Here is a 15,780-nt window from a genome sequence, read left to right on the forward strand (position 1 = left end):
ACTAGTGGATGCTTTAGCAGGGAATGACGAAGATGTGTATGCATATATTGAGAATTTTGATGGTGAAGGTAAATTATTACAGTTGTAATTTAACTTAGTTTGAGTTTGGGTTTAGTGTTTATCATATTTGTTTTGGGTGTTTTTGTCCCTCGGGAGAGTTACAGCTCGAAGACTGGTCCGATGCGGCCTGTACCTGCAAGACAAATGGAGACACCAGTTGGTAGGTGCTCCGCCTCCGACGATCAAGTTAGTAACTTGAAAGGAGAGAAAAAGGTGCGGAAAGTTAGGTGGGGATCTGCTCGGATTCCTAGCTCAGTTGTCTCTATCAAAGGGACAGTTTGTAATAAATGGTAAAATGTGTTCTCCAAAAGAGGGGAATCTCCCTATTTATAGGGTCTTTGGGAATTGTGCCCCTGATTAGGTCATAGAACCCTAATCAGTGGTGGGCTGCGCCATTTTACGGCTTTCTCGAGATTTGGGCCTGAAGGCCGTCATCCTCCAAATATCTGGGATGACACGTGTCAAGTAGGGATAGTTCCACTTTGGACCACCCTGGGGCTGACACAGTGACACGTGTCACCCTCTGGTTGGTCCACATGGCGGGGTAAAATTACCCTAAACAATATTATTTAACAATGTTTTGTTTGTGTTTCAGATTACATTGAAAATGACCAGCCCTTAGTGATGACAGAGGTTACTGAATGGGTAAAATATTTTTGGACTCTCAAGAACTCACGTCGACTCATCCCTGAGGCAAGGGCCAAAGAGGTTGCCGAGCATGCTACAAGAGTTGCCGAGCTTGCTGCAGAAGCTGCTGCATGCCACTGAAGCAACTGTCATTGCCACTGCTAAACCTGCTGCTATTGCAATTATTGATGCTGCTGCAGCAAAAGAGACGACACAAATATGGACTGATATTGCTTCTCTTGTTGAAGATGATGAGCCTGCAGCAGCTGGGGCAACTCTAGAAGATGATGAGCTTGTGACAGTAGGGGCAACTCCAGGTGGTTTTGTGACAGCACCCTGATGTACTCCAATGTCTGAGATTGAGTTGGTCCATCATACTGATTGTGTGGTGTAGTTGATGCCATGAGCATGGTTGTTTCTAACATTTTGGATAGGGCAGGGGATTTGAGCAACCAAGTGTCTGCTTTCGAAGTGCTATGTGGCAAGTTCTGATTCATTCGAACAAGAATTGAGTAAAATCTTCCGAATATTTAGGATTGTATTTTTTTTATTTTTTTTACCGCGAATTCTCAAAGGTTAAAAGTTAAAATCAGTCATTGATGTGTTATGTAGGGGTGTGCAGTATTTGGATTAAGGCCCGTCCTTTAGAGCTACTGCTCTGCTCAAACCAAATCTGCTCTGCTCAATAGAAATCTGCTCTGCTATGCTCTTCTCTATTTTCAAATAATAATTAATAATAACAACAATAATAATTAATATTCAATAATAATAATTAATATTTTATTGATGATAATAATTTATTATTTTAAATAATTATAATAATTATTAATATAAAAAATAATTTTAATAATTATAAATATTAATAATAATTAATATTTATTAATCATAATAATAATTATACATAATATTATTTAATAATTCAAACTATTAAGAATTAATATTTAATAATATTATTAATTAATAATTTCTAATATATATAACAATTCATTGAGTTGAATTGTTTTTCAAATCTTTCCACACATTTTAAGAATTAAAAAATAAAAAAAAGGTTGTTTTCAAGTAGTAGTTTGCATATTATTATTATTTTTAGGGTTAAAAATATATGATTAGGACAAATTTATAAGTAAAATCATTATTGCTCATTAAATTATTTTATTTTAAAATTTTTGTAAAATAAATATAAGTAAACCGTTGTATTTTATCTTTAACATATGTTAAATATGGTACACATATATTTATTTTTACTCACTTAAATCGTATATGCACTTTATAATAACAGGGCCTTAAAGTTTAAAACCAATATTCAATTCTGTTCAAATTGAATTATTAGGACGACATTTGATTTGAAATTTAAATCAAATTGAATTAGATTAGATTGATTTTTTTTTTTTTTTTTGTAAATTTGGATTCTTGAATTAGATCGGTATATATGAATGGGGAGTGGTTTCCCTAAATAATGCTTAAATACAATTTATTCCCTATATAAGTCGATTTAAAAACTATTTTCCACAATACTGTTCACGTAGGATCGATTCCTAGGTTTGAAATTTGGCAGTATAGAACCGCTAATACCATTAGAGGTTATATATATAGAACCGCTAATACCAATAGAGGTTCTATATAGAACCGCTGATGGTATTAGAGGTTTTATGTAAATAACCGCTAATGGTATTAGAGGTTTGACGTAAAGAACCGCTAATACCAATAGAGGTTTAGCATAGAACCTCTAATACCATCATTAAAGGTTCTATATTAGCTAAAACCGCCAACAATGTTAGCAGTTTTATACTTGCAAATACCAAACCTTAAAACTGAGCCTACGTGGACGTTGTTGTGGGAAATAGTTTTTAAACCAATGTACATTAGAAATTAGTTTATATTATTACATTATTTTGGGAAATCACTCTATCAATGAGTGTATTTATAAATATTTGTCCCATCTTTGGACACATAGTTTTAAGGCGAATAGTAAAAAAATATTATTTTAAGATGAGAATGAGGTTGATTTAAAAATAAAAAAAATCTAAAAAAGCCAACATAATGACAATTTAAAAAAGCCAATATCCATATATTGTTCGATCAACATTTACTGTCGTTGTTACACAAAATTTTAAATAATTATATGATTTTCATATGAGTTAACAAGGGATAATGTGGTTGTTATTGAATATAAGTTTGTCTTTATGATATTTAATTACAAGAACAAGGGCATAAGAAGGTACTTGAAAGAAAGTCCTAAATAAAAGACGAAAATCAATACAAACCCTAACTAAAAAAAACGAAAGAAAAAGAAAAGTTTTTCGCAAACTAGCGAAACGCCTTAATCAAAGCGTAACTAAAAGCCAAACATATATAAGCTAGAGGTGATCAAGATGGGTACGATTGATTTTAGGCTCGCGGGCTATGAACATTAGAATTCGGCCTGAAGTCTTGTTTGGCCCATGCCCGCCTTAATTTTTTGGCGAACCATAGACAAGCATTGCTGGTAATGGTAAGAAGAAGATCCGGGCAAAGAAAGAAGGTGGAGATCATAGGAAGAAGAAGTGCAAAGCAGGAAGGAGAGGATCTAACATCTTAGGATAAAGAGCTTGAGACTCCAAGAGGCTGGGTTTGAATGTTAGTGAGAGGCGGAAGTTATACAATTCTTTTAGGGTTTGCGTCAGCAAAAGAAAGGTTGAGATAAGATTTTTTTTTTTTTTTTTCCTTTCTTTTCTACTAAAACAAAGGGGAATTCCCATTAGTACCACTCTGGAATTGAATTTTTCCAGTAATACACTTTAACTTTTTGTCTTTCCACTTGTACCCCCATAGTTTAGTCTTATTATTATTATTATTATTATTATTATTATTATTATTATTATTATTATTATTATTATTATTATTATTATTATTTTATCCTTGATTAACAACGTTAGCTAATTAAGGAAAATACTATAATACCCTTTGAAACCTGTAATGTCTCGGTTTGTGTTACAAAAATTGTTTGATTAAGGTTTTGGGGGTCAATTTATCCCTTAAGGAATCAAATTATTTAACCTCGAAATTAGCAAAAAAAAAAATAACGCAATGTCTTAATATGTGTGTAAAAAATGTCTCAATTTACGTATCATTATTTTTTTGCGTACTTATAATTGCTCGTTTAGGGTTTTAGGGGTCTGTCTAGACTATTATGGATCTAAATCGAGCTTGAAATAGGTGAAAAAAAATGCTTGCCTAAAATGTGAGCGCTTTCCATAGATAATGCAAAAAGAGATTAAAATTTCATAAATACGCTACATTTGAACAAAAATCCCTACATACCGTCCACGTTATCGATTCATTAAACTAAACTGCTAATTTAGGGTTCGTTTGGCATCAACGTAGTTTTCTGTTATTCAAATTTATATGATAAAAAAAGTGGAAATACCTTTTTTCTTATTTTCTAGTTTTTGGCCTTTTCTTGTTTTTTCATTGTTTTGATTTTTTGTTTTTTGTTTTTTTTTTTAAAAAAAGAACACCGAAAACAAAAAATGGTGTCAAACAAGCCCTCAATTAGCGGTTTATATTTTTCACTCTGGCATGTACTTGAGCAAGATCAATCTACAAAAAGTTATACAGTAAGGTTTTGCGCGTTGTATCGAATTAAACCACATGCTCCGCCGCTTGTGCATGCTCCCATTTAAAGTTGTAAAAAAAAAAGGGGAATGTTGCTCGCTCAATTGTTCTACTATTGTGGTGTGCATACGACACTCAATGCCATCACGAGTTCTGCAACCACCACCTACCACCCCTCGACGTCGGCTCCCAACCGCAGCAACCACAACATCAACAACCAGTTTCTGCAAACAAATGTTAGTTTGCCCTAATTTGATTTTTTTAAATAGATGTATTGTTGTAATTAGTTTTGGGCTATGTAACATTTTTAGACTTCATGATCTGTATTGATTCGTTTGTTTTATCTTATGTTAAACCGTTAATAAATTACCGATTTTGTTTAAAAAGCAAAAAAAATAATTTTACAATCACACTTGCTGACATTGACGGTACATAGGGCCTGTTCACATTTATTGAACTGAGCTGAACTGAACTGAACTGATTGGAGCTGAACTGATTGGAGCTGAACTGAACTGATTGAAGCTCAACTGAACTGAACTGAAATTAAGTAAATAAGAACAGACCCATAAATTATTTATTTAAAATGTACCGTATTTATGAAATTGATTTTTTTTAATAGCATTTTCTACGGAAACCGCTCAAAAATGTTAAATTTTAATAAATGACAATTATACCCCCAGACTATGTTCCATTAGTCCAAATACCTCGCCAGCCGCCACTCAAAATAAACTGCAGAGGGAGGCTGAAATTGAGAAGAGAGATGGGAAACCCGAAGCAAAAATGGACGTCCGAAGAAGAAGAGGCGCTACGAGCAGGTGTCGCTAAACACGGCCCTGGTAAATGGAAATTGATCCAAAAAGATGTCGAATTCAACAAATTTCTTCATTCTCGCTCCAACATCGACCTCAAGGTTTTAATTTTTTCTGTCAATTGCTTTTTGTTTTTCGTTGAATCTTGTTTTTTGATGTATTTTTTTAATTAATTTGATGTTTTTTTGTTTTGCTGTTGATTTTCTGTTGAAGTAAGAAATTTTGGTGGAATTTCGTTGTATGATTGTTGTTGGAATTAAATTAGGTTTAAATTTTTGGTTATTCATTGTTTTATCTCTAATTTAACGCTTGTCATGCATTATTTCGATCATAATGTCTTTAATTACCAATAATAAGTAAAAGTTATAAATTGTAAATTGAGGAAAATCTAATTAGATTTCACGTGACTATATAAATGATCAAACTCGGTCAAGGTGGAGTATGTGAATAGTCTAAAAGTTAGTGACTAGTCTAAAAGTTAGTGACGACAGAGGAAGGCCTTGTTCACTTCACCTTAAAGAAATACGATATTAAGTAAAAATTGTTTTTATTTCATATGCGATAAAGTAGATTAATTGATTTACTATAATAAACTTTGATTTTGCAAAATAATGATGGTTGAAAAAACCGTTTTTGCATCAGGCTTGGAAATGATATGTTTGTATTCCTCAACTGTGATTCTCTAAAGTTGCTGGGTTTGAATCAATGTGTTTTTGTTGAAATTCGGATGTATTTTTCCATAGTGTTATCAAACAGTTTATGCCACCATAAGCTAGAATATTGGAACTAGGGTTTGATCCTTCAAATAATAGAAAATTTTGACAATGCTAGATATGTTTGTTAACTTTTGATTACGTAGTAGTTTCAAATTTTTAATTGCTTAGATGATAAAGCGGCACATCAAGATTTTTAGCGTACACTTTTTTTGTTACCAGCTTGTCTCCTTTTAACTTTTGTATATCTTGCGTAATGAAACTACTCTAGTTAGGCATTTACACTTGTGCTGATTAATTAGGTGTGATAAATTAATATGTTGTATTGCTGATACAGGACAAATGGAGGAACATGAGTGCTGCAGTTCAAGGCTCTAGGGACAAATTAAGGCCTCCGAAGCCTAAGCCTGTTCAAGATGCTCCTGCTACCCCTGTCCCCATGCAGGCTCCTGCTACTCCTTCTGTCCCCGTGCAGCCTCCTACTGTTCTTCCTATGCCTGTTGTACATGAATCACCAGCTGATCATGTCAAGGATGATTTTGGCAAGGACTTGCCTGATGCAAAAAACGGTCCCAGGTACTAGCAAATGGCATAACTTTTCAAGATTGTGGTTGTTTATTGGATTTTTTTTTTCCCTATTATATTTGTAATTTATGTCAACAGACTTGACGATTTATCTTCATGCCCCTCCTTGATATTCATATCTATGTTAGTATGTTACTATGTTACTATGTATAGTTATTATTATCTGCCATGGACAACCAAACTCAGATAAAAATTGTTCTCTATTTATTTGTGGAAGATGGGACTGGCAGGAACTTGGGTTTCTTCTCAGCTACCCTGATCATAATCATCATATTCTATAGATGACCTCTGTTTAATAAACTGTATGGATTGTATTACCCTTCGCTTCTGCGAGAGAAAAATAAAACTCCGTAGATAGCTTGTATTCAGCCATGGTTTCGATATCAAGCTAGATGAAAAGTTATGTCAGCAAGAGGCTGATTGCTGATTGTTAGCAAAATGGGGCCCCCTTTATTTCTAGAATGAGTGGATTTTCATTTTGGAAGGAATTTGCATCAGAAAACCATGAAAGAATTTCATTCTTTGTGAAGATGGTTGATTCCAAGATGATTATGAGAGGTAGGATCTTTTTGGCAACTAGACTAGACACAGAGATTCGGTTTGGAACCTCCTTAGACACCAGCAGCTTTGAGGTTTGAGTGAGCAGGAGGCTGGGTATTTGTGCAGTAGAAACCATCATAACTAATAGTGCTAAGACTGTTAGTTGCTGTAGTGGTTGAATCCAGTAAGTAAAAGACGGTTCATCTGGACAATACATTGGGCCATTCTGTTCCAAATATGCAAAATGGAATGTTTTATCTGGAAGAAAACAGCTGCTAGTAAAACTATTTGCTATCTGTAAGGAATTATGTACAATCTGACACTTTTGCTCCTGTAACAGGTACAATGAAATGATCTTTGAAGCCCTTGAAGAACAAAATGGAATGGATATTAGTTCACTTTTAGCTCATATTGAGGTGTGTTCCAGTAGATCCTTTTTTTTTTTGTTTTTATTTTTTTCTTTTCCCTATCATTCTCTTTCACCTTATTTTTAGTATTGCACATTCTATAAGCTGACCTTGCATCATGCTTCGTTTTTTTGATGATCTAATTCTGCTGCTACTCTTCCTTCTTTGCGTCAAGATAGCACTCACTGTTTTGATGTATTATTTGAATTCTCTTTACTGTAGAAAATTGTATTTTCTTTGAACATGCATTACGAATGTCAAAATCATATAGAACCTAGAGTATGGCATGGAATATTTCACCTCATTATCTTCTACAAGATTTCTTAATAATAATTAGAAAAAAATATCTCAAGATGACATAGGCTGTCATATCATATTCTACCTCCATTCGTTAATGTTTATTATGCTTTCCACATTTGTCCGTTCCGTTCCTTTATATTCTGTACACTTTTTCTTTATACCATATATTATGAATTGTTAAGCTTTTACCCCCTTATCTCTGGGCCATTTTTTGGTCTGGAAAGTACTGAAATCTGGTCTGGAAGTAACCTTTTTCTGTATTTTTCTTGCCTCTATGGTGTTTATCAATTTTTTTGGGGATAGTCTTCTTCCATTATAGGTGAACTTGCATAATAGAGATCTAGGGGTTCTTATCATCTGTTGGGTTTATCTAGAGTCTATCTTTTTGCTGGTTCCTTCTGATCACACTTTCAGAGTTCACAATGTGATTGGTAGATGTCCAGAGGTCAAATTTTCACCCATCTCGGAAGGTTGTTTATTGTGAACATTTTTTTTTATTGAAAATGCAGATTCTGGAGTCTGAGAAAATGTTTGTCGCCTATATCTCGTGTCATGTGTTTGTGGAAGCAAAGCTATAATTTTCACCTTGCTAGTACTTTGTACTTACATGTCTTTTTTTGAAGATTGTATGTTTCTTTGTTACTTAGGTCTGTTGCTGTGTTGGTGTTGTACCCTCTGTTATACCTGTTCCAGACATGGGTTTGGTCTCTCAAACTTAGCTGTGAAACTACGGAAACTTCAATGCATTACATCTGAGTCCACACTTTGGCCATTTCAAAAAATACCCTGTCTTATTATTTTTTTTCTCTCTTCATGTTTTAACACAGATCTTTTCTAATTTAAAAAAAAAAACATAGTTGCAGGTAGAGAAGGCTGATTTTCTGCATTTGCAAGTATCTTATGTGCGATTTACAAGATATAATGGGTTTGGGTTTTATTATTACAGAGGACTGCTAGAACCTTTAGAAATCTGGCAATCTAATCGAACTTCATTGTAGCTAAATTAGCTTGACATGTTTCTTTTTGAACCCATGTTACAATGTCCATCTGGATGTAAATGGTTGGTACTCAGTTTTATGTGACATTTTGCTAGTTGGATAGGACTGGTAATCTAACCAAACTTTATTGGGGATTTGTGGGGAATTAGTTTTTTTTTTAATTTTTAAACGATGTAGATGAATCATTTTGGAAGGTACATTTACATAACTTTTGTCAAACTGGATAAAGTTCTGTTTTATGTGATATCTTGATGTTAGAGGAAGCCTGGTCCTCTGACTCCTCTCCTTATCTATAGTGTTTTCTACTTTTCTTTTTTTACCAAATCCCCCCCCCCCCCCCCCCCCAAAAAAAAAAAAAAAAAAAAACCTTTCATCGTATCTGTACATGGGCTGGCCAAATGTTTTGAAGGGTTATGCTACTCGGATTCGCCAAAAGTTTTGTACTCTGATATGACTAGAATTTTTCTAGGTTTTTTATTTTTGAAGGATCACACCGTTGTCTGACAGCTTACATTCCAAATACTCTGTACTACTTCTGCTCTGCTTAAAGCCTTGAAAGTGTTCGTTTCCACTATTCCAGCTTACTTTCAATGCCTTCTTTCATCTCTTTAATCAATACAACATTGTCAGCAAACATCATGCATCGTGTTAAATCTTGAATTGAACTCATCAGTTAGTCCATGACTGGTTAAAAGAAAAGGGCTGAGTGTGGTTAGATATCGTTGTGTCTACTGGCTATAATTAGATTTCTGATAAACCAGTTCTCCATCATGCTGTGGAGAACAATATGCCGCACAGCATGTCCGTATTATTGTGGAGCCATAATACTTTCTGAAGTTGAAGCTAATTAAATATTTACCGTAGTATTATCTGTTGGTTGAGAAGTGTAACTCTATCAAGAACTGAAGAACCTAATTGCAGCAATATTATGGATATAGTTTGCCTTAGGATTCATAGTCTTATGTTCTTATCAAAAGCTTTTACATTCACTTATGTAAATAAAATAATATATTTTCCTTTATATAATTTGTGCAGAAAAGGAGCGATGTTCCGGTACCGCAAAATTTTAGGAAACAGTTGGGGGCAAGGTTGAGAAGACTCTGTTCTCAGGATAAACTTGAGAAGGTAAAACTTGTAATCAGTTATATGCTCTTCTTTGGGAAAAAGAGTTAAGATTTTAGACATAATGTCTCTTTCCCAGTTATATTGCACATGTGTCACTGCATTCCTCATTTCTGTTAGCTCTTAGATAAAAATTATTAAGTTGCTGAATTTACAAAGTTACAGGGCACGTGCTTTAGTTTTTTTTTTATGATCATTTTTGTTTTTGCATAATATTAGCTACTTCTTTTCCCCTTCATACCCACCTGTAAATATTCCAAGAACAAGATGGCTGAACTATATTTTTTTAGTTTCATTCAAGAGTTTGTTATTGTAGTTCTAGTGTTTAACCTTCTGTGTTTTTACTAACTTGTGACCTATGCTGAGAAATTTGAACAGGGGTATATCCAAGTAGTTGAGATGTAGGATGTATGGAGTAATTATGATGATTGTTGTCTTTTTTACTAGAGTGTCTGTATAGTGCCCTGGTTGAAATCTGTATGGTTTGATATTGCAGGTTGATAGCCACTTCAGGCTTAAAAATAATACGATGGAGACAAATGCTAGCGGTCAGAAAGGCATTTGGGCCAGACAGCATCCACCCATTGTCTATTCTAAGGCTGGTGAGTCGGTAGAAGAAGCAGCAAAAACTGCAGCCTACAAGGTTGTTGAAGCAGAATACACTTCTTCAATAGCAGCTGATGCTTTGAAGGATTTAGAGAAATTCTTAAAGATGGCAGAAGAAACAGATTCAGTTCTGCAGATGGCAAAAGAGGTCTTTGAAAGATGTAAAGCTTCATTTTTTAAGCTCTTCATTTACTCCCTTCCCCTCTTATGCAGCGCTTCATCTTCTTTTTCTTGGTTGCAGGTACTTCTGGTGAACTCCTCCTTGTTGCATGATATGTCAGAGTGGAATTTACATATTGAACCGATATCAGCAACAGTTACTTGAGTAAATATGCAACAATAGCATGTTTTCCAGCATAAAGTTGGAATGTGGTGCATAGTTCGCAGCTTCCTGTCTCTCAAGGAGCTGCAGTGCTCTACACAGTAGTAGCATGCTCCTTAGTTGTGTTAGAGAACAAATTGCAGTTGAAATTTTCTTAGTGAGCAGCACAGATGACTGTATCATCTAAGTGTGTAAATATAAATCGTAGTTGGAAGATCAGGACAACTGCATATCTCGGTTTAGTCCAATTTTATGCGATTTTTTTTTTTATATCAGCATCGTGCTATTAATCTGGTTCAAGAGTCATCTATTGTTTATTTGTTTTGTTTTTAGTGTCCACTTAGTAAATAAATTAGTGTGCACTTTTACATAAAAGCTAGAACTCTAATCAAGTGTTAAAATTCTTAGGAAATTTTCCAAATTGTGAGTAATTCATCTCCATTACACAATGTGAAAGGCTCAAAATGACTTGCGTATTCTTAAATTGACCAGACATCCTACTAAAGATAAGTAATCAAAAGAGTTAAAGATCTTTGTATCTTAGACATTTATGTCACTTCGATTGACCTTTGTTCGTCCTTGGTAGGGCAAATAAACAATTGAATTCTTGAGAGTGAATTCTTGAGTCAGTTTTCAATAGACAATTGAATAAAAAAAACAAAGTTATTGTTAGTAGGGCAAAAAAATTACAAATAATTAAAGATAGATTTATCATTAGTTACTAGACACTACTTTACTTAAGGGCTTAAGGCGAACAAAAGTTGAGTGAGATCATTACATGATTACAAGCCAAAACCGGACAATCATCCCTCAAATGAAAATAAATAAGAAATTGTGACGATACATTCCTAACAAAATTATATATAAATACCTCATCTTTATTATCTAACACACGAATTGATAATTCTCCCTCTATCCCCTTTTATTTGCTCTAAATGGGAGAGCTACATTTTTAATTTTGGTTGAATTGAGTTGATGAGAGAGAAAAGTGGTGGGGTTAGATGTAGTGATTGTGAGAGTAAAGTTGTGGTCTCCTAAACAAAAAAATAGTATGAGACAAACTTAAAGGAACGGATTAAAAAGGAAAATGGACAAATATTAAGGGACAAAGTAAGTACCCCTATTTAGCTCAATAAATACAAAGTCGTAACGCTTATGAGATGTCTCCACTTTAGGTACATTGTACAATTGAAGTACAACCTAACATTCCCTCAAAGAAATGGAAAAATAGTAATCCTTACAAATGCTACACTTAAAATCATACATAGAAAGCATCAATGTATTTTGTAAAAGGGTACTACTTATCTATGGACGCTTTAGTAAAATATCTACATGGTTATATATGTTTGCAAATATATCAAATAACAACATATTGAGCATAACAATACCCAACCAGAATGAATGTAAAGTAATCATTGTTGATTATTCTCAACTGCTTTGCTGCTTCTGTATGTGTTTATGTGTCTGTATGAAAAATGCTTGAGTGGATGTGATGGAGCTTACCATTCTTCCTAATTGTACTAATTACATTGTAACAAGCTGAAAATGCAACAACGACACGACACACCCAACTGCCCAAGCATGAAAACATAACCAGTGTGAAGGTAGATTGGATTACAATGTTTACTCTTAAACTCAAACGAGGCTAGCAATATTCAGACTGACTGATATGGATTACAGCATTAGTATAAAAATAAGCTATGTAATACAGCTAATCAAAGTCTGATTTAGCTTTTCCCCTTCTGAAATTATTAGGCAATTGACCTATATCAAGCATCCTCAGACAAGCTGTACTTCTATATATATGTTCAGAGCAGAAAATTAAGAGTTGTGTTACAAAAAACCAGTTGATGATGCATACAAAGAGTGATATAGCTCTGATGACGCGCATTTAAATTGCTATGAATTGGGGATGTAAGGCAGAGCTACCAGCAGCATTATCCCATTCCAAGTTCTCCCACCATTCCTTGCTGCAGTAAACTATCGGAAACTCTGACAAGTTATATGCTGCAGATGGTAGCTTTTTAAGCTGTGGACACTCAATCAGAGCAATTGTGTTTAGCACAGGAAAGGAAAGTGCTACTTTGGAAATGCTCTTCAATTTAGGGAGTCCTCGAAAAGATATAGTCTTAAGACTAAGGAATGCTAGCTCTAATGAACCTCCTGTAACGTCGTTTTCTCCAATTATTTCTTCTATTTCTTCACAGTAGAATACATAGAGTTTCTCAAGCCTTGGGAGTTGAAGGATCCAGGAGAGATTCTTCAACTTGGGGCAGTACCATATATTAATGTATCGAAGATTTTTGTGACATTTTGGAGATGCAGAGTTCCTCCAGATGGTAGTCAAGTTGGGAAGAGCATGTAAAGATAAAACCTCCAGGCTTGGAAGCCAATCTTTCCCAGCTTCCGAGCCCAAGTCTATTTCTTTCAAAGTACAACAGTCATAGATGTTTAGCCGTCTTAACCTCTCTCCGCCACCATAGACTGTTGCTACCATTAAATAAATCAGTCCTTCACATCCTTTAATGAAAAGGTACTGAATACAGTCTAATACATTGTAGAAACTAGACAGCTTCGTCAAGGCAGAATATTCAGTCATGGTAATACCGAGAGCAATTAGGTTCAAATGTTGCAAGTCTTCAAATTTCATCTGCCCCTCATCCTCATTGTGTGACATATCCCATTCTCCATAACTGTAATACAAATTTAGGACCCTCAGATTCTTAAGTTGTAAAATTGCCTTTCTCGGAATCTTTCTTAGTGAATCAGTTCGCTGCAAATCCAAGTGCCTCAACTTTGATAAACGGCCTATGTCTTCTGGGAGTGCAGTTATCTTAGTCCTTGACAGATCAAGATAACGTAACTCAACCAATTGACCAATACTTGCTGGAACTTCTTTGATACTAGTTACTGATAAGTCCAGCACCTTAAGGACCGGCATATAATGGAAAAATTCATTAGAGATTTTGCTTAAACTACGATTCCAATGTAGCAACAAAGATGATAAGTTAAGGCAAGCAGGCCCTGCTGATAGGATAATTATCTCATTACCCAACAACGAAATCTTCTCAGCCACTTTCCACTTGTTAACATCTGGCAATTCCGATAGTCCACTGCAACCTTGCACCACAACCTTCTCCTTGTTCTTTCCTTCATTTGATGCTATCCATACAGCAAAGCTTCGGACAATGTCATGCATTTTAACCTGGGTGTCATCTTCACCGCATTCTAGCAAACACGCAACCTTCAAAGAACCAATGACAGCATGCCCCTTGTTATGGAGACTATCTTCATTTGATCCATCTAAATATCCTTCTCCAATCCAATAATCTATGAGTTGTTCTTTCTCAAGAGGATAGTCCCCAGGAAATAAAGCACAATACAAAAAGCACATCTTCAAAGTATCATCTTGCAAATGTTCATAACTAAACTTCAATATGGTAAAAACATCTTGCATACCTCGCAATTCTGATGGGGCATTGTCCAGTGCTTCGATTGCATATTTCCATTCCTCCTCCGTCTTCCTGTTGGCCATGGCCCTTCCTATAGTGATAAGGGCAAGTGGCAGACCCCCACATCTCTTGACAATGGCTTCAGCATAAGGCTTTAAATCAGAGTTGTCGATTATATCTGTCTGATTCGCTTTCTCACAAAAGAGGCACCACGAATGCTCCTCATTCAAGAAGTCAACCTTCAGCTTCGTATCTGCATCCATATCACTACAAACATCCATAGAGCGAGTTGTGAATACCACTTTGCATCTGTTTGTCTTGTCAGGCAAAGGTATCCCTATATTTTCAAGATCAAGTCTTCGCCACAAATCATCAAGCAGGAGCAAGAACTTAATCCTCCTCATGAAGTTGTATATCCTTGAAGTTAGCTGCTCTTGACATTCTGCTGCATCAAAAGACAAGCCCAACCTTGAGATAAGAGCGCGTTGTATCCTTTCCAGGCTAAAATCCTGGGAGATTGTAACCCAAATCACTGCCTCAAATTCATCAGTCCTTGATATATACTCATTGTTAATCTCTTTCAAGAGTGTTGTCTTCCCAACTCCTCCAATTCCGTAAATTCCAATCATTCCAGCTTCATCATCTGCAATGATTTGGACTGCCATCTCCAGAGCTGAATTCAAGCCCACAGTTGGCACACACGGTATAGGGTCAATCTGCGACGAGCCTTGAACAAGGACATCCAGAGTTGTCTTTTTAGTGATCAGCTCACTAATTTCTGCTTCCTTCTGCAAGAATTTTTTGCTGAGCCTGTATCTTGATCTGCAACTTGGCTGTCTACAGCATATTAACTGCTTTATAGGCTGTGCAAGAATCAAATTTGCCTCAGCTTCCGCCTTTTCTACTCTTTCCAGCCATCCTTTGATCTGTTTAGTGCTCATCAATCCCTGGAACTCGGCTCGTTCAATCTCCCTCTGCAAGTCATCCCTTGTATCCTTCAGCTCCTCAAGTTTATCCACCATTCTCCGGATTCTCTGATGGAAATTCTTGTAATGATTTACCCTTTTAGCTATTGACATATATACACTGTCAGTAAAGCTAACCAAAGGGGTCAGGAGATTCTCCATTTCTAGACTTTATTATCAGGAATCACAATTCAGAAATGAAGGGTATTACACTAATACTAAGTCAATCTGCTATTCCTATGAATAGTTAATCTCATGCCAACCCTGCTTAAAAAAGTAATATCATGATATGTCTGAAAGAGTTTATACAATTATTGATGATATTAATAGGAAAGTAATATCATGATATTTGTGAAGGTGTCTTGATTATTACTACGTATTATAATGCTCTCAATGTCAACTTCTGAGTCTTTGAAGATGTCTAGTTGTCTACAGTCACTGTTAACTTACTTAGCTATCAAGCTTGGAAGGCGCTTGGAAAGAACTTAGAAGGCTCTTAGCCTCTTAGAAACATACAATATCCATACAATATCCATATCAGGTCACATCTTGCCTCTTACAAGTTACAACCTACAAAAGCTGACTTGACATGACAACACGACATCAAACGAATTTATATAAGAAATTATTCAACCTTCATGGTGGAAGGAAGTCCTTCCTCATTTTTGACTCAATCAAAC

General features: G+C 35.2%; 2 protein-coding genes across 3 annotated transcripts; one reads left to right on the plus strand and one right to left on the minus strand.

Moving 5' to 3' along the window:
* Window positions 1–4,927: 4,927 nt before the first annotated feature.
* Window positions 4,928–10,958, plus strand: LOC145611470 (telomere repeat-binding factor 4-like). Its single transcript, XM_081666801.1, has 6 exons — window positions 4,928–5,191; window positions 6,141–6,379; window positions 7,269–7,344; window positions 9,669–9,758; window positions 10,252–10,522; window positions 10,603–10,958. The coding sequence occupies exons 1-6, from the start codon at window positions 4,943–4,945 to the stop codon at window positions 10,632–10,634; spliced, it is 957 nt and encodes a 318-aa protein (XP_081522927.1). The 5' UTR covers window positions 4,928–4,942; the 3' UTR covers window positions 10,635–10,958.
* Window positions 10,959–12,280: 1,322 nt separating this feature from the next.
* On the minus strand, window positions 12,281–15,429 carry LOC145611484 (disease resistance protein RPS2-like). Of its 2 annotated transcripts, XM_081666813.1 has the most exons (2): window positions 14,143–15,429; window positions 12,281–13,986 (listed from the first exon to the last, which is right to left on the minus strand). In XM_081666813.1, exons 1-2 carry the CDS (start codon window positions 15,260–15,262, stop codon window positions 12,575–12,577), a joined length of 2,532 nt encoding a protein of 843 aa, XP_081522939.1. In that variant the 5' UTR covers window positions 15,263–15,429; the 3' UTR covers window positions 12,281–12,574. The 2 variants fall into 2 exon arrangements, with proteins under 2 accessions (XP_081522939.1, XP_081522938.1); XM_081666812.1 differs by having other exon boundaries at window positions 12,281–15,429.
* Between the last annotated feature and the right edge of the window lie 351 nt (window positions 15,430–15,780).

Source organism: Chenopodium album, chromosome 24 (assembly GCF_948465745.1).
Source record: "Chenopodium album chromosome 24, dcCheAlbu1.1, whole genome shotgun sequence".
Classification (NCBI taxonomy): Eukaryota; Viridiplantae; Streptophyta; class Magnoliopsida; order Caryophyllales; family Amaranthaceae; genus Chenopodium; species Chenopodium album.

What these genes read in the sequence shown, in the direction of transcription:
- LOC145611484 (XM_081666812.1), bottom strand. Translation starts at nt 15,262, where the DNA reads ATGGAGAATCTCCTGACCCCTTTGGTTAGCTTTACTGACAGTGTATAT.
- LOC145611470 (XM_081666801.1), top strand. Translation starts at nt 4,943, where the DNA reads ATGACAATTATACCCCCAGACTATGTTCCATTAGTCCAAATACCTCGC. An exon ending in GCTCCAACATCGACCTCAAG is followed by an intron (nt 5,192 to 6,140) that starts GTTTTAATTTTT and finishes TTGCTGATACAG; the next exon opens with GACAAATGGAGGAACATGAG. An exon ending in CACTTTTAGCTCATATTGAG is followed by an intron (nt 7,345 to 9,668) that starts GTGTGTTCCAGT and finishes TAATTTGTGCAG; the next exon opens with AAAAGGAGCGATGTTCCGGT.